At 41.0% G+C, this 24916-nt stretch overlaps 1 protein-coding gene across 1 annotated transcript in view; it reads left to right on the forward strand.

Moving 5' to 3' along the window:
- The window catches only part of kiz (kizuna centrosomal protein), a 35337-nt gene extending 31214 nt beyond the window's left edge, over nt 1-4123 (forward strand). Inside the window, exons 13-14 of the mRNA XM_038967340.1 lie at nt 2890-2936; nt 3300-4123. Coding sequence (XP_038823268.1) covers nt 2890-2936; nt 3300-3394 — 142 coding nt within the window. The 3' untranslated portion in view covers nt 3395-4123. The remainder of the gene's footprint in view (nt 1-2889; nt 2937-3299) is intronic.
- Nucleotides 4124-24916: the final 20793 nt, after the last annotated feature.

Raw genomic sequence — 24916 nt, forward strand, 5'->3', positions numbered from 1 at the left:
GCACATTGGGACAAAGATCGTACTTTTTGGAGAAATGTCCTCTGGTCTGATGAAACAAAAATAGAATTGTTTGGCCATAATGACCATCGTTATGTTTGGAGGTAAAAGGGGGAGGCTTGCAAGTCGAAGAACACCATCCCAACCGTGAAGCACGGGGGTGGCAGCATCATGTTGTGGGGGTGCTTTGCTGTAGGAGGGACTGGTGCACTTCACAAAATAGATTGCATCATGAGGTAGGAAAATTATGTGGATATATTGAAGCAACATTTCAAGACATCAGTCAGGAAGTTAAAGATTGGTCGCAAATGGGTCTTCCAAATGGACAATGACCCCAAGCATACTTCAGAAGTTGTGGCAAAATGGCTTAAGGACAACAAAGTCAAGGTATTGGAGTGGCCATCACAAAGCCCTGACCTCAATCCCATAGACAATTTGTGGGCAGAACTGAAAAAGCGTGTGCGAGCAAGGAGGCTTACTAACCTGACTCAGTTACACTAGCTCTGTCAGGAGGAATGGGCCAAAATGCAACCAACTTATTGTGGGAAGCTTGTGGAAGGCTACTCAAAACATTTGACCCACGTTAAACAATTTAAAGGCAATGCTACCAAATACTCATTGAGTGTATGTAAACTTCTGACCCACTGGGAATGTGATGAAAGAAATTAAAGCTGAAATAAATAATTCTCTACCATTATTCTGACATTTCACATTCTTAAAATAAAGTGGTGATCCTAACTGACCTAAGACAGGGAATTTTTACTAGGATTACATTTCAGGAATTGTGAAAAACAGAGTTTAAACTTATTTGGCTAAGGTGTATGTAAACTTCCGACTTCAACTGTAATCGTGTGCGTGGGGTACAGAGATAAGGTAGTGAGTCACAAATCATGTTAAACACTATAAATTGCACACAGAGTGAGTCCATGCAACTTATTATGTGACTTGTTCAGCAAATTTGTACTCCTGAACTTATTTAGGCTTGCCATAACAAAGGGGAGGAATACATATTGACTCAGGACATTTCAGCTTTTCATTTTGAATTCATTTGTAAAAATGTCCAAAAACACAATTACACTTTGACATTATGGTGTGTGGGCCAGTGACACAAAATCTCAATTGAATCCATTTTAAATTCAGGCTGTAATACAAGAAAATGTGGAAAAAGTCAAGGGGTGTGAATACTTTCTGAAGGCACTGTATATTTGTCTAGTCTGTATAAATGAATGTTAAATATAGCCATTTTCTTGCATAAAGAATATCTAATTGAATCATATCTGAATCTGTACCTTTTTGAACAAAAAAGGTGTAATCTAAAAGGCTTAAGGCCCCCAACAAAAGCCTTGCTCTGGGTTTCAGAAGGACATACTGTATATAAGGTGCCCTTTTAAGATGCAGACAGGCTAATCATTTGTGATTGCGTCCTTGCCTCATCCCACACATCTACTTTCTTGACCTTGGTTTTTTGACTGGCTCTATTTTGATTTGCCTGCTCGGAGTGCCAAAGGTTTTCAGAGTTATTCTCTTTTTCTCTTGCCTTGAGGTAGACATCATCCAAATATCTGCCAGGAAGCTTATTGATATGTGAATGTGATGGTCGCACCGTAATGGTTATGCCGGCTACATAATTGAATGCATTGTATTGGAAAGCAATCTTCTCGCTGTTAGAAATGGGGAGTTGGGAGGATTAAAAAAAATATATATATACCTGTTTGGGTGGTGTGGCAAAAGCAGAAACATATAGTTTGTAAGATGGAGTGGCTTTAAATAGGATCAGAGCCAACATAATTGAGTTCATATACTCGATGTACAGCAGTCACATTTGGCTCTGCCAAGGCTGTGCTTGGGGAGAAGGGGGTAATTGTGAGGATGGCAATCAAAGGGGTCATGCGTTTCAATTGAGGGACACATGGATGCAGATGAATCAACACAACCTGTGTGTGTGTGTGTGTGTGTGTGTGTGTGTGTGTGTGTGTGTGTGTGTGTGTGTGTGTGTGTGTGTGTGTGTGTGTGTGTGTGTGTGTGTGTGTGTGTGTGTGTGTGTGTGTGTGAGCCACCTCTGCCCTATTTTTGTTCCATCTCAAAAGACTTTCACCGTAGGACATAAAAATATAAACAACTGGCCATATGGATATACGATAACCCGAAAGATGATTGAGATGTATTGTGGTGGTTGTGAATAGGCCCTGTGATGATGTAAATTGAAGAGGCCTTTAAAAGTGGAACGGCCTACTGCATATGCATCGTGGCACATCAAAGCCTTTTCAGGGGTCCTACATTTACATAGCGATATCACTGATGCTATGGGAACCCAGCAACCCTGTCTTTCGACCACTTCTGAATAAAGAGGGGGCTTGTGGAAGTCCTTCAGCACGATTAGAACAGGAGTCAAGGAAGTTCCCTTTGGTTTTCCTTTCCTTTAAAACGGGCTTAGGCTTGGAAATTTGGCTCCTCGACGTTTGGATAGGCATCCTTGTAACGTGTGTGTTAGATACACATTTTGGTAAGGGCACTGGTACAAGAAACGAGGTATTTGTTGGTGTGAGTTGTGCGTTTGATTGATGAGACATGTACTGAGCTTTATTGCTGGTTTTTCTAGGATTTCACTGACTGTGGCAACGATATAATTTTTTTATCCTTGAAGGCTATTTACCTGTTATGTGCTTGACTTGTGTGAATTCTGAACCAATGTTTCTTGTATGAGATTATAAAAGGTTTGTGTGTCTTGACACAACTGGTGAGGTTTTCCTTATTGGACACAACTGCCATACACATGTGAAATCTTAAGTGCTCTCAATGTGAAAGACCACCGTCACATTTAGCTATTGCTTCTTGAAATGATGCTCTATCAACAAAACACAGGGCTATTGACTGTTTTCTTTGTCTTTTCAGGAGAGAAACGACAAAAATGAAAACCTACTCTGCTGTACAGTCTAAAGGTGAGTTTAGAATGCATTACAAAGCCATCCTAAATAATGCTGTCTATCTTTGTCATATCTCCAAGCAGGCTAGCTAGTTGTTAGCAATAAGTTAGCAATATTGTGAACCACGTGAGATGTTAAGTTATGCTAATGTCAGAATCATCCATCTATGTATGGATCACAAATGGGTGTGAAAAGGGCACATGGACAATTATTCAAGATCTTGCTCTCTGTAATAGCCATGTTACATGTGTAATTAGTATGCATTTCACAATGACTATCGGTTCTTATTTGCATTTGAATTACACCCCATCTCTGCTTTTATGAATTTCATGATTCAGTTTCAGGCGTCAAATGTTGGGTCTGTTATTTATTTTGTAGCTTTTTGGGGAGAATCAGACGACAGCAACTCCGAGATAGAAGCAGCTCTGCGTCCTCAATACAATACGAACAATGACAACTCTGAGGATTTTTAGGACTGACTACCTGAGAAAAGGGATTCTTAACAGAAGCTGCTGAGAGAAAGCGCTTTAGAGAACATCTGCATACTGTTTATTTTTCTTCCATTCGTTACCCGACTAAATTCTATCTACGTTGTAAATTGTATGCATACTGTATCATAAAAAATGTATAATGATAAACCTGATACCTCTTACTGTGGTTAAAGTATGTGAAGAGTTTTCAAACACACCGATGTTAACCCTGCTTCAGTCTCTTTATCTGAATGACTCTTACAACTCATAATAACAGCTTGAAATAGATTAAACGGGTCTTTTGAAGCGATTTGTTTGCACTAGGCTGGAAATCATGCATTTTGAATGCTGCAAGCATCTCCAAGTGGTGTGCATCTAGCATGCTTGAGTGTAGTGACGTCAGTCACCTGTGAAATGACAAAGAACAATGGCCACTCTGGATGTTACCAAACGACCTGCGGACCTGTTGAAGTGGCCTATCGCCCAGGACAAGATGTACCGTCGTGTTAACAGATCCACAATGATCACAATGTATGTTTTTGAAACTGTTTAGTGAAGTTGAACTTATACAAAGATTATATCAGACCTGTATTCGTTTTCCTTTTTCATTTCCCATGTGCCTTTTCATTTGCTATGACATTTCAAACTCACAAACTTTTTATTGCTCAGAAGAAGTACAATCATGTTTTCATGTTCTATTTTTGTATAATGCTTTGTGATCAAATGATGTGCCGAGTAGACATACAGTACTCAAAGACATAATAGTTAATTTTGTGGGGAAAAAACATGCCGTTTGTTAAACCCATCAACCTCCCTCCTCCCATCCACCCTTTTCCTTTTCACCCTTCAAGTAGCAGTGCATGTCAATGACAATGACTATTCATTACATTAGTTAAAATGCCTTGGAAATCAAATCACCTGAACCATGCAGCATCTCCACTGGCCCTCCGCCTGTTTTCCAGTTCTGTAAATAACCTGTTACTCCTATCTTGTGAGAGGTCGCCTTTCTGAATCGTACATGAAAGTTAATCTGTATCATGTCTATAGAATATTGAACATTTGCAAAGCCATGTTATGTTGTAATATTGTAAAAGCCCCTGGCGTTCAGTACATCAGTAGGATTCCATTAGTCAGCTTTTAGGTGACTTCATATGCCTGAACCTTCTAAAGTAGGACTCCACACTCATTACCAGTAATGGCTTCAGCCAGCCCTGCACCTCACGCAGAAAGGGAATGTGTCGGAATAATTTGGAGTTTGCTAAAAGGCTCCCTAACATAATATCCGTGTTAAGGAGCAGGTCAACAGATACTTGGTGCGGCAGATAACTCTGTGAGAGGAGGTATATTGTACAAAATACACGGCGTATACCAAACATTAGGAACACCTTCCTATTAAGTTGCACCCCCCACACACACACACACCCTTTTGCCCTCAGAACAGCCTCAAATCGTCGGGGGATGGACTACAAGGTGTCAAGCGTTCCACAGGGATGCTGGTCCTGGTTGACTCCAATGCTTCCCACAGTTGTGTCAAGTTGGCTTGATGTCCTTTGGGTTGTGGACCATTCTTAATACACACAGGAAACTGTTGAGCGTGAAAAACCCAGCAGTGTTGCAGTTCTTGTTACAAACCGGTCCGCCTGGCACCTACTACCATACCTTGTTCAAAGGCACTTCAATCTTTTGTCTTGCCCATTCACCCTCTGAATGGCCCACATACACAATCTCATGCCTCAAGGTTTAAAAATCTGTCTTTAACCTGTCTCCTCTTCATCTACACTGATTGAAGTGGATATAACAAGTGACATCAATAAGGGATCATAGCTTTCACCTGGTCAGTCTGTCATGGAAAGAGCAGGTGTTCTTAATGTTTTGTATACTCGGTGTATAACAACACAATAAATAGCTTGGAAGATAACTTTTCCTGATTGACACTGTGGTGAGAGGCAGTGCCTGTATTCCACGTTTAGCTCTTAGCTTTTAACACGGTGGTAGCAGGCTGCAATTTTTTTTAAATTTATTTATTTAATTAACCTTTATTTAACTAGGCAAGTCAGTTAAGAACAAATTCTTATTTACAATGACGGCCTATTAAAAGGCAAAAGGCCTACTTTGATATGTGCTGAGAGATGGACAATGCGCAATCTAGCCATACTACCAAGTACTTGTATGAGGTGACTATCTCAAGCTTAACCCTCTGAGGTAGTAATCACACCTGTAGGGAGAGGGGCATTCTTCTTACCAAACCACATTACCTTTGTTTTGGAGGTGTTTAGAACAAGGTTAAGGGTAGGGAAAGCTTGTTGGACACTAAGAAAGCTTTGTTGTAGAGCATTTAACACACAATTCAGGGATGGGCCAGCTGAGTATAAGACTATCATCTGCATATAAATGGATGAGAGAGCTTCCTACTGCTTGAGCTATGTTATTGATGAAAATTGAGAAGAGCGTGGGGCCTAGGATCGAGCCTTGTGGTACTCTCTTGGTGACAGGCAGTGACTGAGACAGCAGATGTTCTGACTTTATACACTGCACTCTTTGAGAGAGGTACAGTAGTTAACAAACCAGGCCAAAGACCCCTCAGAGACACAAATACTCCTTAGCTGGCCCACAAGAATGGAATGGTCTACTGCTGGTATTCCCAAACACGCAATGCCGTCAGGGGGACGCAAAATAAAAATGTGATTCACATATTTATTTTTATTTATTTTTAAATTACAATTTTTCTTCACATTTTCAAACAGCTCATTTATATTTTCCAACAGGGCTATACATTGGGTGAGTTTTTTTGTCTCGCTTGAGTAGCCTCATTTCACTGCCAAAAATAGAAAATTAAACCATCTGGTGTTGAGCAAAATAACAACACAGTGTCAAATACAGGTAGTCTAGTCAAATAATTAACATCCAATCACATGAACCGTTACTCTCACGCAGGAAACCTTCACTCTTGCGCAGACATTTAGAAACTAAACTTGACAATTTAAAAAAAATACGCCAACTGGGTTTTTGGAGCAATAATAAAGATGACTTTCGAGTAGTAAGACATGTATAAAAGCAACAGATACCATTAGTAAGAAGGGGCTAGAAGCGTCTTATATGGTGAGCTACCGAGTGGCTAGGACAGGCAAGCCCAATACAGTTGTGGAGGACTTAAATCTGCTGCCGCGGATGTGGCTGGGGCAATGCTCGGGGAAAAGGCCAAAAAAACTATACAGACAATGCCTTCATCAAACAACACTGTTTCACGACACATCAATGACATGGCAGGAGATGTTTTGAAACAATTATTGCTTTGCATACAAGCCAGTGAAATATATGCGTTACAGCTGGATGAGTCAACAGACGTGGCGGACCTGGTACAGCTCCTGGTATATGTCCGTTACGTTTATGGGGGGTCAATTAAGGAAGACATCCTCTTCTGCGAACCACTGGAAACCAGGACAATATGAGAGGATGATTGTAAAGTACCGGACAGCTTTGTGATATCAAATGGACTTTGATGGTCAAGATGTGTATCTGTACTGATGGCGCAAAAGCCATGACAGGGAGACATAGTGGAGTAGTAACGCGTGTGCAAGCAGTCGCTGCCGACGCCACTTGGGTACACTGCAGCATCCACCGAGAGGCTTTTGCTGCCAAGGGAATGCCTGACAACTTGAAAGACGTTTTGGACACCACAGTGAAAATGGTTAACTTTGTTAAAACTAGGCCCCTGGAATCGCGTGTATTTTCTGCATTATGCAATGATATGGGCAGCGACCATGTAACGCATTTACATGGTTATCAAGGGGCAAAGTATTGACACATTTTTTTGAATTGAGAGACGAGCTTAAAGATTTCTTTACTGACCATAATTTTCACTTGTCTGACACACGACTGGCCTATCTGGGTTTTTTCTCGCCTGAATGATCTGAATCTAGGATTACAGGGACTCTCTGCAACTATATTCAATGTGCGGAACAAAATGAGGCTAGGATTAAGAAGTTGGAGATCTTTTCTGTCTGCATTAACAAGGACAACACACAGGTCTTTCCATCATATGATTTTTTGTGTGCAAATGACCTCAAGCTTACGGAAAATGTCAGATGTGATATAGCAAAGCACCTGAGTGAGCTGGGTGCGCAATTACGCAGGTACTTTCCCGAAATGGATGACACAAACAACTGGATTCATTATCCCTTTCATGCCCTGCCTACAGTCCAGTTACCGATATCTGAACACGAGCCTCATCGAAATTGCAACAAGCAGTTCTGTGAAAATTGAATTTAATCAGAAGCCACTGCCAGATTTCTGGATAGGGCTGCACTCAGAGTTTCTTGCCTTGGAAAATCGCGCTGTTAAGACACTGATGCCCTTTGCAACCACGTACCGATGTGAGAGTGGATTCTCGGCCCTCACTAGCATGAAAACTAAATACAGGCACAGACTGTGTGTGGAAAATTATTTAAGACGGAGACTCTCTCCAATACAACCCAACATTGCAGAGTTATGTGCATCCTTTCAAGCACACTCTTCTCATTAACCTGTAGTGAGTTATTCACAATTTTTGATGAACAAATAAGGTTTCATATGTAAGATGGCTAAATAAAGAGCAAAATTATTATTATTATATCATTATTTGTGCCTTGGTCCTATAAGAGCTCTTTGTCATTTCCCACGAGCCAGGTTGTGACAAAACTCACACTCATTCTTATGTTTAATAAATGTATCGTATAGTGTGTGTGTGGCAGGCTTACAATGATGGCAAAAAACAACATTTGAGAGTGCGCTGACACTGGTGCTAGAGGGGGTACGCAGCTGGAGGTTGAATGTTTGAAGGGGTACTGAACTATAAAACGTTTGGGAACCACTGGTCTACCGTATCAAAAGCTTTGGCCAAGTCAATAAAAATACCAGCACAACATTGCTTAGATACAAGGGCAATGGTGACATCATTTAGGACCTTTAAGGTTGCAGTGACACATCCATAACCTGAGCGGAAACCAGATTGCATACCCGAGAGAATACTATAGACATCAAGAAAGCCAGTCAGTTGATTATTGACAAGTTTTTCCAACACTTTTGATAAACAGGGCAAAATAGAAATAGGCCTATAACAGTTAGGATCAGCTTGATCTCCCCCTTTAAATAAAGGACGAACCGTGGCTGCCTTCCAAGCAATGGGAACCTCCCCAGAGAGGAGAAACAGGTTAAAACTTCTTGCCGCACAAATCCCTTTAGCGGGATTATTTTCGTAAACAACCGCTGAATTGCAGAGCGCCAATTTTTTTTTAAAATACTAAAAATATTTATAATCATGAAATCACAAGTGAAATATACCAAAACACAGCTTAGCTTGTTGTTAATCCACCTATCGTGTCAGATTGTGAAAATATGCTTTACCGCGATAGCAATCCAAGCGTTTGTGAATTTATCAATCACTAGACAAAACAGTAAGAACAGCTAGCCTCAAATTAGCTTGGTCACGAAAGTCAGAAAAGCAATAAAATGAATCGCTTACCTTTGATCATCTTCGCATGTTTGCACTCACGAGACTCCCAGTTACACAATAAATGTTATTTTTGTTCGATAAAGATTAGTTTTATAACCAAAAACCGCCATTTGGTTTGCTCGTTATGTTCAGAAAACCACAGGCTCGTTCCGGTCCTGAAAGGCAGACGAAAATTCCAAAAAGTATCCGTAATGTTCGCAGAAACATGTCAAACGTTTTTTATAATCAATCCTCAGGTTGTTTTTAATATACATAATCGATAATATTTCAACCGGACGGTAACCTATTCAATATTACAGAGAAAGAAAATGTCGAGCTACATCTCTCGCGCGCAGGAACTAATCAAAGGACACCTGACGCGTTTTGAAAAATCTCGCTCATTTTTCAAAATAAAAGCTTGAAACTATGTCTAAAGCCTGGTCACAGCCTGAGGAAACCATTGGAAAAGGAATCTGGTTGATACCCCTTTAAATGGAGGACGGGCAGGCAACGGAACAGGGATTTTTCCAAATAAAAGGCACTTCCGGGTTGGATTTCCTCAGGTTTTTGTCTGCAAAATCAGTTCTGTTATACTCACAGACAATATTTTGACAGTTTTGGAAACTTTAGAGTGTTTTCTATCCTAATCTGTCAATTATATGCATATTCTAGCATCTGGACCTGAGAAATAGTCTGTTTACCTTGGGAACGTTATTTTTCCAAACATAAAAATTCTGCCCCCTAGCTGAAAGAGGTTAAAAAGGTGATTGTGTTAGCTGTGTTGTTGGCTATCTCCTCTGAACAACAGTGTCCTCACTAGAGAGCACATTTTCTTGACTTCATCTCGGGCTTAACACCCGTGCCAATATATCCTCCAAACACCTGCTTCTCGGGCATTATCACTTAAAGAAATTCTGCCTTCTTGTATACTTATGCTAAAATGTTTATTTTATTCTACTGAGCCATTTACTTTATGATCGTATTCTTTTATTTTTTTATTTTTTGATGTTGTTGCATTGTCGTGAAGGAACCTGCAAGTAAGCATTTTGTTGGATGGTGTATACCATGTGTGCAGTGGTGATTTTAGCATGTCAATCGTGGGGCAAACTCACTACACTACACGACACAACACTAAACAATACATTAATTGGACTATAACAGTGACAAACGATGCCCACAAACTGTTAGGGCCTACATAAAGCTGTCCCAACAGCAGAGTCCCAACAGCAGTCCCAACACCTTACCACTGCTACACCTGGCTATCAGCGGAGCCTTGTCTGACAGCAAAACTGTTCTAAAATGTGCGCCGCACATGTGAGCGGTTTCATGGACAGAGCTGGAAATATCCATTATAAATTTAGAAAGAGGGGGGTTTAAATATGCAACTATCATGGTTTGCTAATATGATTTGGCTGCTAGACAATGAAAGAAAGTTGAAAGAAAACCAATAGAACAAGAGAAAGCCTATGAGTGAGTCTTTATAAAAAACAATTGCCTCCACATTTCTATGGTGGGATTTTGGCTATAGGCTACTTTCAAGTAAGGTAAGGCATGTATCATAATATGAAGTAAAACATCTAGGTTTCAAACAATTAAGGAATATTAAAAAATATAGACATGCTAATGATAGGCCTAACCATCTTCTAGTCGATGGGAAGGCTTTCCCAAATTAAATGTTAACTATAGTAGCTACAAAGTAGCCTAAGCCTACCTGTCAGAATGATATCATGATTATTTGCATCAATCTGAAAACCTGTGCATTTTTAAAAAAGTGAATCTGTTTCAATGGTAGGCCTACTATTAGCCTACTTGCACAGTACAGCTTGGGTTTGCCTGACTGTGAAAGCCCAATACGGGATTCATAATTTTCTATTATTCAGAGTGTAGGCCTATGTCACTGTTTCTCATAGTCAACATACTAGAACTAACGCATTAGTAAACCCGCTACAGTCATGCCGTACAGTGTACAGTCAGAAAGCAGTTTAGCAGTTACACCGGTGGGCCCCACTGGCAATACATTTATAAAATCTAAATCATACCTTGACTTGGAAGAGTTCCAGTGTTGGATAGCCATAGCCAGCTAGCTAAAATAGCATCCCACTCTGTTTGAGCCGGGTGTTTGGGTAGGCTAAACTAGGCAGCTGCATTCGCTAGCTAAGTGAAAGTTTAAAAAACACAACCAAATATAGCTAGGTCTCTCTCTCTCTCTTGCTTCTTTTTAATTTTGGAAGAACTTAATTTGTACAAAACTGTTCAACTATTGTCTCTCTCTCTCTCTTTGAGTTAACTACTCAACTACTAGCGGTGCTAGCTAGTTGTAGCTTATGCTTTCAAAACTAGATTCATTGACTGATCATTTGATTGGGTGGACAACATGTCAGTTCATGCTGCAAGAGCTCTGATAGGTTGGAGGACGTCCTCCGGAAGTTGTCATAATTACTGTGTAAGTCTATGGAAGTGGGTAAGAACCATGCGCCTCCTATGTTTTGTAAGGAAGTCAATGTACCCAGAGGAGGACAGAAGCTAGCTGGTGCTACACCATGGTGCTACCCTACAGAGGTCTTCTGAGGATACTGTAAACCTTCATTGCAATACCGTGTATTTTAATCAGTTATTTAGTGACGTGAATATATTTAGTATAGTTTTATCTAAAAAGTATAACTTTAATGTTTCACTATTTTATTTTTTATGAAATTCACTGAGGAGGATGGTCCTCCCTTTCCTCCTCTGAGGAGCCTCTATTGATGTGTATCCTCTACCTACAACTAATAAAACCTTGAAATGGAATGACTAGATTGTTGTGTCTTGCAATTCTATGGGCAACACCCTGTAGGGCAGGCCTATGTTCATGTTTAAAATGCCCCGAAATGTCTTTGAGGCATCCGAAAGTGCTGTAGAAATGAAAAATTCACTCTCCATCAAATCTCCAAAGAGTTCCCTCTTGGAGCAGAGAATGCCTAATATAAAGGAGCTCTATGCCTTTTTGTACCCTGTAAGATGAATTCCTTTCCACTGGAAGGCAACTGTTTATTTTACCTGTATATTTCTTGCATACAGTATCTCAAGGACACATGAAGGACATGCTTTTAGTTTGTCACTTTGGTAAATGCTCCAGTCTAAAGTGCTCCCACAAAGCCTTTTCATGGCTCCAAACAAGGTAAAGAGCTACAAGAAACACCAACATAAAGTGTCTTAATAGGGCGTCGGGCCGCCATGAGCCGCCAGAACAGTTTCAATGAGCCTTGGCATAGATTCTACAAGTGTCTGGAACTCTATTGGAGGGATGCAACTCCATTATTCCGAGAAAGATTCCATCAGTTGGTGTCTTGTTGATTGTGGTGGAAAATGCTGTCTCAGGCGCCGCTCCAGAATCTCCCATAAGTGTTCAATTGAGCTGAGATTTGGTGACTGACACACACACACATAAACCCCCTATGCTCCTTTGAGACCCCTCTTTCAAAGTTACTGAGATCTCTTCTTTTAGCCATGGTAGCCAAAATAATGCGAAACTGGGCATTTTTATACATGACCCTAAGCATGATGGGATGTTAATTGCTTTAAATACTGAGGAACCACACCTGTGTGGAAGCACCTACTTTCAATATACTTTGTATCTGTCACGATCGTCTAAATAACATTCGGACCAAGGCGCAGCGTGATTAAAGTTCCACATATTTATTTACGCGAAACTTCCAAACAAAAAAGAAACAAACAACAAACCGTGACATCAGAGGTACCACATGCACTAACTCAAAACAAGATCCCACAAAAAAACAGTGGGGAAATGGCTGCCTAAATATGATCCCCAATCAGAGACAACGCTAAACAGCTGCCTCTGATTGGGAACCATACCAGGCCAGCATAGAAATAAAACAACCTAGATTACCTACCCTAGTCACACCCCGACCTAACCAAAATAGAGAATAAAAAGGCTCTCTATGGTCAGGGCGTGACAGTATCCCTCATTTACTGAACGGTTTCCTTTATTTTAGCAGTAACCTATACATGTATAGGTATTGAATCCACTGATAGTATTCTGTCCACCAGGCAAAGCTGTAGGGGACGACGCTGGAGAAGGGAGGCAGGTACGGGGAGTCAACATTTAATTTGGAACGGACATGCAACAGGACAGGAACAGTGTCAGAACTGGGAAACACAAAGACAGACGACAATCAATGCAGAAGCAGGGAACAGAGCGGGGAACCAGACAGATATAGGGAAGGTAATGAAAGAGCGGATTGAGTCCAGGTGAGTCCAATAATCGCTGATGCGCGTGACGGGGGGAAGGCAGGTGTGTGTAATGATGATGGCAGGAGTGCGCAATGCTGGGGAGCCTGGCGCCCTCGAGCGCCATGGTGGAAGTGCGGGAGCAGGCGTGACAGAAAGCACTGTATCTGCACCTCAGCACAGAATTAAATAGTTGTTTTGTCTGTTACAGTGCCTTCAGAAAGTATTCATACCCTTTAAATTATTCCACATTTGGTTGTGTTACAGCCTGAACTCAAAATGTATTTAAATATAATTTTTTTCTCACCCACACACAATAGCCAATGATGAAAAAGTGAAAACATGTTTTGGGAATTCTTGCAAATGTATTCAAAATGAAATACAGAAATGTCTCATTTACATACAGTTGAAGTCGGAAGTTAACATGCACTTAGGTTGGAGTCATTAAAACTAGTTTTTCAACCACAAAAATGTCAGCCTTTTTATTTTTACCCATCCATCAATAGGTGCCCTTCTTTGCGAGACATTGGTTAACCTCCCTGGTCTTTGTGGTTGAATCTGTGTTTGAAATTCACTGCTTGACTTTAGGGACCTTACAGATACAGTTGAAGTCGGAAGTTTACATGCACTTACGATGGAGTCATTAAAACTCGTTTTTCAACCACTCCACAAATTTCTTGTTAACAAACTATAGTTTTGGCAAGTTGGTTAGGACATCTACTTTATGCATGACACAAGTAATTTTTCCCAAAAATGTTTTGGGATTATTTCACTTATAGTTCACTGTATCCAGTGGGTCAGAAGTTTGCATACACTAAGTTGACTGTGCCTTTAAACAGCTTGGAGAATTCCAGAAAATGATGTCATGGCTTTAGAAGCTTCTGATAGGCTAATTGACATCAATTCAGTCAATTGGAGGTGTACATGTGGATGTATTTCAAGGCCTACCTTCAAACGCAGTGCCTCTTTGCTTGACATCATGGGAAAATCAAAAGAAATCAGCCAAGACCTCAGAAAAATAATTGTAGACCTCCACAAGTCTGGTTCATCCTTGGGAGCAATTTCCAAACGCTTGAAGGTACCACGTTCATCTGTACAAACAATAGTACGTAAGTATAAACACCATGGGTCCATGCAGCCGTCATACTGCTCAGGAAGGAGACGCGGCCTGTCTCCTAGAGATGAACGTACTTTGGTGCGAAAGGAAGTAGAAGCCACTGGTCCAAAACCGCCATACCAAAGTCAGACTATGGTTAGCAACTGCACATGGGGACAAAGATTGTACTTTTTGGAGAAATGTCGTATGGTCTGATGAAACAAAAATAGAACTGTTTGGCTATAATGACCATTGTTATGTTTGGAGGAAAAAGGGGGAGGCTTGCAAGCTGAAGGACACCATCCCATCCGTGAAGCACGGGGGTGGCAGCATCATGTTGTGGGGGTGCTTTGCTGTAGGAGGGACTGGTGCACTTCACAAAATAGATGGCATCATGAGGTAGGAAAATTATGTGGATATATTGAAGCAACATCTCAAGACATCAGTCAGGAAGTTAAAGCTTGGTCGCAAAATGGGTCTTCCAAGTGGACAATGACCCCAAGCATACTTCCAAAGTTGTGGCAAAAATGGCTTAAGGACAGCAAAGTCAAGGTATTGGAGTGGCCATTACAAAGCCCTGACCTCAATCCCATAGAAAATTTGTGGGCAGAACTGAAAGTGTGTGCGAGCAAGGAGGCCTACAAACCTGACTCAGTTACACCAGTTCTGTCAGGAGGAATGGGCCAAAATTCACCCAACTTATTGTGGGAAGCTTGTGGAAGGCTACCCGAAACGTTTGACCTAAGTTAAACAATGTAAAGGCAATGCTACCAAATACTAATTGAGTGTATGTAAACTTCTGACCCACTGCGAATGTGATGAAAGAAATTAAAGCTGAAATATATCCTTCTCTCTACTATTATTCTGACATTTCACATTCTTAAAATAAAGTGGTGATCCTAACTGACCTTAAACAGGGAGTTTTTACTCTGATCAAATGTCAGGATTTTTGAAAAACTGAGTTTAAATCTATTTGACTAAGGTGTATGTAGACTTCTGACTTCATTTGTAAGTATTCACGCTTGCTATGACATTTCAAACTTAAGCTCAGGTGCATCCACTTTCCTTTGATCATCCTTGAGATGTCACTACAACTTAAATGGAGTCCACATGTGGCCAATTCAGTTGTTTGGACATGATTTAGAAATAAACTCATCTGTCTATATAAGGTCCACAGTTGACAGTGCATGTCAGAGCAGAAAATAAACCATGAAGTCCAAGGAACTGTCCGTAGATCTCCAAGATAGAATTGTGATGAGGCGTATATCTGGGGAAGGGTATCAAGCAATTTCTCGAGTGTTGAACGATTCCAAGAGCACAGTGGTCTCCATCATTGGAGATTGAACAATATTGAGCTACCCAGACTCTGCCTAGAGCTGGCCGTCTGACCAAACTGAACAACTGGGCAAGATGGACGTTGGTCAAGGAGGTGACCAAGAACCCAATAACCACTCTGACAGAACTACAGAGTTATTTGGCTGAGATGGGAGAACCTGTCAGAAGGACAACAGTCTCTACAGCACTTCACCAATCTGGGCTTTATGGGCGAGTGGCCAGATGGAAGCCACTTCTGAGAAAAAGGCTAATTGTTTTCTTTACTGAAGTAGAGGTTTATTATTATTATTATTGCTAAAGGTACTGCATAGGTGTTAACATCATTTTTTTGCAAGAGATAGCACCTGTATAGCCTAAGAAAGTAGCAGAATAGGACAGAAAGTAGTTTTGAATGCATTTTATTGAAGGGAAACAATAACAGTCTTGAACTTTGTTGGCAACATAGTGATATATTCTTATATACTGTACAATGAATATACTAGAAATACTAGTCTTCTCCCATTTTTTAAATCATTGCCCCCACCCACAAGGTGTATAAACAACAACAATAAATAAGAATAAAATAAGATAATAGATACGAAACAAAAACGTGAAGAACAAAAATCATTCAACTCTAATTAGCACATGTAGGACAGTATGCAAGTGTGTGTGCATGGACTTTGCAGATGTATTTCTCACATGTGCAGCACATAGTATTTGTTTTACAGTCCTTCTTGCTGGGCATATACTGCCGGAAAGGACAGCGACCTATTGACAAAAGAGATTACTATCAGTAATTAGTATCAGTGTCACAGAAAACTATCACATAAATCAATGATATTACAGTAATACATAATAAAATTAACAGTGAATATCACTATCATTACAGATATGAAAATAAAAATGTTCCTCTGAATGGAACCAGTTGCTCATCCACTGTTACTTCAGGCCCAGGGTTGTAGAGGTACGGCAGACACTCCACCCACTTCTCCCAGACCTCTCTTATGGCCGCCAGTTTGTCTCTCACACGTCTTGCAGGTCTTGACTCACGGTTATCAAATCGTAGCATTCTGGAGAAAGTGTGAACGACTTTGTGGCATCGTGGCACGGAATATCGCCCTCCACTCTCTGCATCCCAGACACCACATGTAGCCTCGCCTCGGGACCTATACACACCCGCTAAGATTAGCAGCACTATGTAAGCACGCAGGTCAATCTCATCCATCCTTTTCCAGTTGTCTCCATATTTACGGAAACACTCCAAATTTGTCATCTCCATGTCACGTTCCTGACCTTATTTCCTTTGTTCAGTATTGTTTAGTTGGTCAGGACGTGAGCTGGGTGGGCATTCTATGTTATGTGTTTCTATGTTGGGTTCATTGTCAACTAGCCTGATATGGTTCTCAATCAGGGGCAGATTTTCACTGGTTGTTTGTGGGTGATTGTTGCCGTGTTTGTTCACCACACGGTACTGTTTTCGTTCGTTTGTTCAGGTCGTTTATTTGTTTTGTATTTTTGTCAAGTGTTTTTCGTCTTCGTTTATATTAATTAAAAGTATGTATTCAAACTGCGCTTTGGTCCGATCCTTGCTCCTCCTCAGACGAGGAGGAAGACGAGCGTTACACTCCAGGATGATTTATTCGATAGCTGGTGTGATGAACATGTTGAATGTTGAGGCAATGTCCTGGGCATGGGCAACTGTATGTTTTGTGGGCCCTGGGGTCATCCTTATGACATTTTGTGCTGCCATCCTGCCCTGGTTGTCATATGGTGACAAGGACCATGTTATTTTGCTGTTCTTTGACAAAAATTTCTCTCTTTTAGCTTTGGGGATTTCTTCTTCATCTGAAGATGATGCATCGTGCTCTGGGTTGTATTCTTCCCCATCTTCTTCTTCAGATACGTCCTCCTCTTCTAAATCATTGTTCTCTTGTTCCTCCTGGACATCTGAAAAAAGATCAGATCTACGACCTGTTGGGCACTGAAACGTGCACTCATGCCTTCAGCAAAGAGAGAACTGGGGGGACTGTCATCTGCAGTACCTTTATAGACTCTGACTGCATTCCCCACTAGTAAACAATACTTTCAACAAATTTTTATTTTGTCTGTGAAGTCATGTGTGGGGTCCTGGAGGGGAGATGCTGCACATGCACAAGAAAGTTTAAGTTTTGTCTGAGTTCAATCTGTAGCACACAATCTCAATTTCCCATTGTATGTGTGTTTGTGGTGTGTAAATGATTTTATAACCGCCGGGTCAAAAATGACTCTTAGACAATCTTTGTACCCTGGTGGTGTACAGCTTTCAAGGAAATATGAACAAAGGCGATGTTTGTCACGCCCTGACCGTAGAGAGCTTTTTATGTCTCTATTTTGGTTTGGTCAGGGTGTGATTTGGGTGGGCATTCTATGTTCATTTTCTAGGTTTTGTATTTCTTTGTGTATGGCCGGGTGTGGTTCTCAATCAGAGGCAGCTGTCTATCATTGTCTCTGATTGAGAACCATACTTAGGTAGCTTTTTCCCACATGGTTTTTGTGGGTAGTTGTTTTGTGTTTCTGCACCTGACAGGACTGATGCGGTTTTGTTCATTCTCTTTGTTATTTTGATATTTAGTGTTCAGTTGAAATAAAAACTTACCACGCTGCGCTTTGGTCCGATTTCTGTTCTTCAGATGAACGAAAACCGTTACAATGTTTCACTTTTTCTAATGTTGGGGTCATTCTAGGAAAAGTCATCAAATTTCAAGTTGAAAAAAGATCATTTAGGGGGTTTTCTCTACTGCTAAAGATAGGGGCGCGTCATTTTTTACACTTAAGACAACACAAGGGTTAAATTGTCCCCCATTCAATTGAGGCAACAATCCACCTTTTTTTTATCATCACTGTTGGCTGGCATTTCTTACACACAACCTAGAATAATCCACATTTTTGTCAAGATGTATTTTACCTGAAGAAATTTTCAAATTTTAATACAATGTTCAGTCACACTTTTTGGATTGTCCTGATAATCCATCTGTAGATGCTCTACATGCTATCAACAGACTATCTGTTGATAAGCAACTGCTTCCTAAGGTTAGAGTTAGGTTTAGAATAAGGGTTAGAGTAAGGTTTAAGGTTAGGGATAGGGATAGGGTAGGGGTTAAGTTTAAGGTTAGGATAAGTTTTAAGGTTAGGACTAGGGGTAGGGGTAGTGTGGCGAGTGGCGCAGCGGTCTAAGGTGCTGCATCTCAGTGCTAGAGGCGTCATTGCAGACCCTGGTGATTGGGAGTCCCATAGGGCAGCGCCCAGGTTTGTCTGTTTGGCTTGGGTAGTCCATCATTGTAAATAAGAATTTGTTCTTAACTGACTTGCCTAGTTAAGTTTAAATAAAAAATGTAATAAAAAAATGTTAGTTGAAATGTTACTGATCTACAAATAGACTATCCAAATAAAGTGTTACCCAATGTTCTTCACTTGTCTCACAATACTGAATGTTTTGTGTATAATTTGCAGTCCTCTGAGGACTGAAGTATGCGTATTCAGCCAGACACGGGTTTGTTGCAGGCACATTATGTAGTTTACTAGACAGAGGACAGTGTCAATATAAAAGGCATCACGGTTGCCCGAAAAAAACTATTCAGCTTTTTGGTTAAATAGTTGAGCACCAATGATGTGAGAAGGCAGAATCTTGACCGTACTGTTAGGAGTATAGATCATAACAACAATACATGAGTAACAAGTTTCAATCTCACTTTGACTAACAATATGATGCCATTTCTAGGTTGTTTTTCGAGGATTTCAAAAAAATCTCATTATTGAATGAAACATTCCTACTAGGTTGAAAATGATTCCTATTTTTTGCCTGCTCCTCAACTATACGCACTCATTTACACCACAGTTTGGATGCAGTGTTACAACTTCAAAAGCGTGTTTGTCTCAATTTATTGTTTTTTGTCTTGAGATGAATTTAGAATCGTCAATGAAAGGAAGAAGATCCACATGAAAGCAAGTGGCAAAGTTAAACCCTCACCAACAATAATATGGTTGCAGTATGTTATTTGCATACTGGGTCTTTGTGTAATGTATTCTCGCTCGCTGGACAAGTTTCGAGTGTGCACCTTCCGTTCTCCCATTCTCCCCTACTCCACTTTTAAAAAATTATCAGAGAAGAATAATTTAAAGCAAGGTCATTTGATCCTCTGTCTCAATAGGCCTCAATTAAACAGTCATTCATTCTGTGGTCTCTTTGACAGCTTCTCTGGGTATGTGTGTTGAGACAAAGGCTGTGCTTCTGAATAAACAAGCTTGGGCTGTTTCAAAGACATCAGGAACCATTATGGTGAGTTAAACAGCCTTTTTTCTGATCAACACATTTAGTGAAACAGTATCTTTGCTTTAGCCAAGATTTGAGTTTTTGGCCTCTGATGCTGAAACCAAAGCAGTGTGTCATTTAATCAACCTGAACCCCTATAGATGAAGTTGATTGTGTTTATATGTTGCTCCATACATTACCTAGATTTTATACCAGAGTCAATTTTGCTTGGGGGTCTATGCTCCTGATTCACTATGGCTGAACATGTATCTGTCATGATGCATCAATCTTCTTGAATTCAAATGGAACTCAATACAATATGGCTCGTATGAGTGCATGAGTGCATCTTGTACCTGGCTAAAGTGACAAACAAATCCATCTGAGCAGCCCTGATTTAGCCTTATTACCACTTTATATGTCAAAGTTTGCATCTTTTTGACGTATGGTAGGCCCTGGGAATCGAACCCACAATCCGGGCATTGCAAGAGCCATGCTGTACCAACTGAGCCATACAGAACCACCACTTTCCACTAAACGAAAATATCTTGAGCCCCACCATTACAGTATTGCTTGATTCAGCAAGTATCTGACAGCGCAAGCTAGGGACAATGGGCTGCGGGGTGATTTGCACATGAATGATGTCTGTGAATGAGAGCGTGGGTTACAGAGGAAGGCCTTCTGCACAGGCAGGGAAGCCGGGCGTGCGGGCGTACACAGAGGTCCGCTTAGCTCGCTCTCTAAAGCCCAGGTGAGATTCTCAGACACAAAAGGCCAAATGAAATCTGATCAACATGGCCAAGGAAGATGTATGAGAGGATTTGAATGGGATTCATAAAAGTATGATATTTTTGCACAACCAATGGATACCTCATTGTCAAATGGCGAGTTGTCATGGGTTCCATAAATGTCACTGAACACAAAGAAGACTATAATGCCATAAAGCAGTACAACTGAAACGGAATATTGTACACCACATCCACATGGGACTTCTTTGTACACCAGTCTATCCCAAAAATAATGTTAGATTAAAAGGAGCACTCTTTGATTGAACTTGGTTTAGCTCAGTGGTATGTTCTAGTCCGACTTGCCCATTGCTTGAAACTGTGGGTGCACTGCAGACTGCTGTGGTGCTTTTGTTGTGGCCTCTCTCTCTCTCTCTCTCTCTCTCTCTCTCTCTCTCTCTCTCTCTCTCTCTCTCTCTCTCTCTCTCTCTCTCTCTCTCTCTCTCTCTCTCTCTCTCTCTCTCTCTCTCTCTCTCTCTCTCTCATATATATATATATATATATATATATATATATATATATATATATATATATATATATATATATATATATATATACCATTAGAAGGCCATCTATTGCCCTGGTGTAGAGTGGGCAGAAAGGGCTCTGGGATTTAGTCCCTGAACCACAGCTCCAGGCCACCAGATTCTGGCTTGAAATGTTCAAAATCACATTATAATTAACTGTATTTAAGACGGAGCAGAGTCCGTGCTTATAGGTATTCCCGTGATCCCCTCTCGCACTCTCTCCCTCCCCCTCTCTCTGTCCCTATTTTCAGATGGGGTAATTAATATGGAAAAGCATCATATTCTGCAAATTCCTATGAGATGGGCTCGCCAAAGCTGTTAAAGCCAAGTAGGCTAATTAGTATTCATGCAGGTTTTCCTGTTACAAGTCAGTTTTCGCTGTGGGACCAAGTAGTAGCTTGGGTAGACAGGCAGTGCTTATCCTTGATTATGTGAGCAGAATACCACTGCTGAGCCAGAGCACAGCAAAAAAAATAAAAACATTCCTTATGCAGCAAATCAATTTTGGTGACCTGCTAAATGGAACTGACCACAGAGTCATTCTTTAACCCTGTATATCAGGAGAAAACATATTCTGGGGAATGATTGCTGGCTATTATACAAATACATGGTTTCTGTACCAGTTAATAACCAAACAAAATTATACATACGCTATGATTCAGTGGCAATAAACAATTGCTTTAATTCACTAGTCATGTCTTTGTTTAGTCAATTAAAAAAAGTATTGGAAACCCCCTATTATTCCAAATGGAAAATGCTTTAGTAAAGAGTTTTTGCTTTTAGATGCATAAAAATTGGTATGTAAATTGCGAATTTAATATTCTGGGTTGTAATAAGTAATATCTATGGCACATATCTATGGAACCACATAGCAAAGGATGGCCTTTGATGCTATGTGGTTCCATAGATATGTGCCATTGAGTTGCTGGGTACATTTCAGTAGGCTCTGAAATGATTTATGCATAATTTTTACTAACCCAGCATATAGAATATTGTCCGAAATAAAGATGTTCAGAAATCCAGTGAACAACAATCTATTGTTAAACCCTCCATGTGAAGGCTACAGTGCATATATCTTTGTGCTGACTGGTTCTCAATAGATTATTGGAATACAACAGGCAAATGTTCAATGCTGTCACGCCCTGACCTTAGTTCCTTTTTTATGTCTCTATTTTGGTTTGGTCAGGGTGTGAGTTGGGGTGGGCATTCTATGTTTTGTGTTCTATGTTTTCTATTTCTGTGTGTTTGGCCGGGTGTGGTTCTCAATCAGAGGCAGCTGTCTATCGTTGTCTCTGATTGAGAACCATACTTAGGTAACCTTTTCCCACCTGTGTTTTGTGGGTAGTTGTTTTCTGTCTTTGTGTCTGTACCAGACAGGACTGTTTCGTTTCGTTCATTCTCTTTGTTATTTAGTTTAGTGTTCTGTTTTAATAAATTAACATGAACACTTACGACGCTGCTTTTTTTGGTCCGATGATTCCTCATCTTCAGACGACGAATGTTACAAATGCAAGATTGCTGTTGTTAATGTGTTTTAAGGATTATAACGTACATGTAATTGCTTAAAGGACTTTTGCGGTCGCAAGGCTTACTTTGTGGACCGCTTTTTTTGTTGCCAGAAAGACGTTATTCTATCACTCCTGTTGGCTACCAGAACATCATCATGTATCCTAGGGTTGAACATGGCCCGTTGTAAGCAGGCCCAGATTGTGGTGAGGAAGGCCCAGATTGTGCGCTCTGATTGTGGGTTGGTTAATTAGCAGGCCATCCTCTTCAGCCTTTTCCCATGTCCTATTAGACCCAGCTCAGCTCAGCAATCTTCTTTCCAGAAGGTAATTCCCTGCTCTGTGCACTGTGCAGGGCGAAGCATTGACACCTTATGCTCTGTGATTGAAGGCAATCTCTGGGGAGGAAGGGCTGAATTTATTCATGGTGCAGTCCCCACTGCCACAGGAGACATGTCTCTCCCCGCCTGCCACACATCCACACCACTGATGCTCTGCATCTTTTCCTGAGTGTACAAATACTGCTAAATGATCTGAGGGAGTTAAACATCTTGTTTCTCCACCCTAGCGGGGCGTCATGATCTCTCTTTATGTCTCTCTGTGGGTCTCTACCCAGCAAACCAAAATTGGTTCTGTAAACGTTCCCAGAACATTTGTTAGGTTATGGCAAATGTTCTCATTATGCAAAAACTGTCCAGTCGTGCTGATGATTCTACAATGTTTGTATAAAACATTTGCCTGATGTTGCAAGAACGTTCCCAGAATGCATTTAGTATGTTCTTTAAATGTTCCCAGAATGTTTCATTAGGTTGAGGGAACAGGCTGGTGGGAAAATTGTGGGGATATCACAAAAGATGAACTGCCCTTTTTTGCGGATGATTATACGTTTCTTTTAGTGTGCACAAAACATTCACCTGATGTTACAAGAATGTTCTTGTTGCAATAATATTCTTGTGATAGATATTCACATATTGTACTTGCACAGAACATTCCCACAATGTTCCACAATTTCCAAATAGTCAATTTTTATGATGTTCATAGCATATTATTTTTTTTAGGTTTTACATAATATTCCATTGATGTTCACAGAATATACATTTTACCTTGTCTTGGAGGCCCTCAGAATATTTCAAGAACATTTAGAAAATGTTATATTTAAGTTTTACCTTATACTACCACAACATTCTCAGCGTGCAAAATTCTAGTTCCTTAATCAAGCAGATTGGAATACATCCCCATTATGTTTCTCTCCAGATTTAATCCAATTTTATTGGCCACATACACGTGATTAGCAAATGTTAATGCAGGTGTAGCGAAATGCTTGTGCATTTGAGGATTATATTGTAGGCCCACTACAATGTGATATAGACACACAGCGTTTAATTTATATGTAACGGTCGTCTGGTGGTGAATGAGCGGACCAAGGCGCAGCGGGTGATGAATACATAATGAATTTAATAAAGAAAAGAATAACGATGACGAAGCACACTTTAGAAATGACAAAATAACAAAACGAACTAAACAGACCTGAACATGAGAACTACATGAAACGAAGAACGCACGAACAGGAAAAACGAATGCACGAACGAGACAGTACCGTGTGGTGCAACAAAACACAGACACAGCGACAATCACCCACAAACAAACAGTGAGAACAGCCTACCTTAATATGGTTCTCAATCAGAGGAAACGTCAAACACCTGCCTCTAATTGAGAACCATATCAGGCAACACATTTAACCCAACATAGAAACACATAACATAGAATGCCCACCCCAACTCACGCCCTGACCAACTAAACACATACAAAAACAATGGAAAACAGGTCAGGAACGTGACAGAACCCCCCCCTCAAGGTGCGAACTCCGGGCGCACAACCAAAGTCTAGGGGAGGGTCTGGGTGGGCATCTGTCCACGGTGGCGGCTCCGGCTCCGGACGTGGTCCCCACCCCACCATAGTCAATCCCCGCTTCCGTAGCCTCCTACAAATGGCCACCCTCCAAATTAACCCCACTGGATTAAGGGGCAGCACCGGACTAAGGGGCAACACCGGAATGAGGGGCAACACCGGAATGAGGGGCAGCTCCGGACTGAGGGGCAGCTCCGGACTGAGTGGCAGCTCCGGACTGAGGGGCAGCACCGGACTGGCTGGCGGATCCTGGCTGGCTGGCTCTGGCGGATCCTGGCTGGCTGGCTCTGGCGGATCCTGGCTGGCTGGCTCTGGCTGCTCATGGCTGGCTGGCGGCTCTGGCTGCTCATGGCTGGCTGGCGGCTCTGGCTGCTCATGGCTGGCTGGCGGCTCTGGCTGCTCATGGCT

Source organism: Salvelinus namaycush, chromosome 28 (genome assembly GCF_016432855.1).
Source record: "Salvelinus namaycush isolate Seneca chromosome 28, SaNama_1.0, whole genome shotgun sequence".
NCBI classification, from domain to species: Eukaryota; Metazoa; Chordata; class Actinopteri; order Salmoniformes; family Salmonidae; genus Salvelinus; species Salvelinus namaycush.